The sequence below is a fragment of the Montipora capricornis genome, chromosome 10, assembly GCF_036669925.1.
Source record: "Montipora capricornis isolate CH-2021 chromosome 10, ASM3666992v2, whole genome shotgun sequence".
In the NCBI taxonomy this organism is placed as follows: Eukaryota; Metazoa; Cnidaria; class Anthozoa; order Scleractinia; family Acroporidae; genus Montipora; species Montipora capricornis.
Window position 1 is genome coordinate 26,305,888 of NC_090892.1, and position 1,651 is coordinate 26,307,538.

The 1,651-nt window shown below is 38.7% G+C and overlaps 1 protein-coding gene across 7 annotated transcripts in view; it reads left to right on the forward strand.

Moving 5' to 3' along the window:
• The window catches only part of LOC138019514 (adhesion G-protein coupled receptor D1-like), a 71,906-nt gene extending 70,493 nt beyond the window's left edge, over window positions 1-1,413 (forward strand). For all 7 annotated transcript variants that reach the window (XM_068866333.1, XM_068866331.1, XM_068866334.1 and 4 more), the window contains 2 exons: window positions 25-90; window positions 696-1,413. In XM_068866333.1, coding sequence (XP_068722434.1) covers window positions 25-90; window positions 696-821 — 192 coding nt within the window. In that variant the 3' untranslated portion in view covers window positions 822-1,413. The remainder of the gene's footprint in view (window positions 1-24; window positions 91-695) is intronic.
• Window positions 1,414-1,651: the final 238 nt, after the last annotated feature.

Below are 1,651 nucleotides of genomic sequence, written 5' to 3' on the forward strand. Positions count from 1 at the left end.
TGCTCCAAATTATCTACATTTCAGGTGCGGAGCTCTTTAAAGGCAGTGAGGGAACGTTATTCAACGAATTCAAGTTTAAGAAATGAACATGTAAGAGACAACTGCACAGCAGTCATTCACAACATAATCATGTAGATGGGGATTTTTGAAAAATTAACATTAGAAGAGTGACCATTTCTCGACACTTGCTCTTCATACAACAAAGTGAAAATACAATAACTCCAAAATTACTACGAGGCACTAGAAGTAGCTGTGCTTTTAATTCGATACTCACCAATGCGCAAATGCTGCTCTGTTGGTTTTCGTTGATTTCCCCAGCCTTAAGCCCAAAGTTCATTATTATACTTTTCTGGCAGCGGGGGGGGGTTAACATTACACGTGGAGGAGGGTGAGGGGCACTCAATTAACGCGATTTCCACTGATCAGGTCATACCTTCCGGGTTAAGTCCGGGTTAAGCTGTCGACGGAATAAGAGCACTTCCAAAACAAAAATTAAAGAGTTTATTTCTGGCTCGCGGAGTCCATCTGCCTTACACGATTCTTGCCGCCAAGAAGGAAGATATCACCCGTTTCACCTGCTGATCCAACATAGTATTTGGGCTCTTGTGTGGATATCAGTTCATGACAGCTTTAAGAAATGTCTTTACTATTTACTCTTTAAATTTTGCATCATGTATATTGTGTTTATGCTACAGAAAACAAGAGAGTCCAAGATGATCAGAGTCGGCAACAACCGGAACCCTTGCGAAAAAAAGCTTCTGTCTACTAAACTGGCTTCTTCCGCATATAGAAACAAGAAGAAAAAAGACATCTTCGTATAATCAAGGATAAATGCAACTAATAGACTCCAATTGCTAACTTAATACAGCCTGATAAATTCTGGCTAAGACCAGTAGTATTTCAGCCAGATTTAAGATACTTACATGTAAAACTTACGGTTCCCACGGTCCAACCAACGCCGTCCGCGTGAGAATTTGGCCTTTGCTGTAGCAAACAAGCTATTGATGAGCGAAGAGCGGCAAATGGCAATGAACAGCTGTCACGACTGCAAAGTCACCACTAACTACCAGTTTAGCCAAAACGTCTAATGGTCCACGGGCAAAATCAATAGCAGATAATTGGTAACTGACTTTGATTGATGAGACTGTTAAAAAGTTTCACTCTTTGAATCTAGGATTTACAGACATTTAAGTAACGTTCTGTATCACATGTTTTTGTAAAGCCAATCATTTGCGCCTGATTTATGTGTGTTACATGAGATGAGAAATTTCTCAGCACGCTTACGTAAAGTGAAAAAAATTAATGTTGTCATGCTATTTCCTGTACTAATTTTGCTCGCAAATATACACTAAAGAACCGTTCAATTAAACTGAAGTTGGTTGTCTCTCGAGGCACAACGAAAAAAAAAGAAAATTTACAAGTTTTTCGAGTGGCCCTTAAGTAATAAATACCTAACTTATTAAGTGAAGATATGATCCTCGCAGTTATGAACGCAATTTTAGAATGGACCACTTTCGATATATTAAAATTCAGTCCTAAACAAAAGGCATCATCTCGAGGCTCTGGGGAATAAACTCATACAAATCCTTCTATCCTTCATTTTAATATATCGTATTTGATCTATTGCGTATTGCGTAGAGAAGCCTGAAAA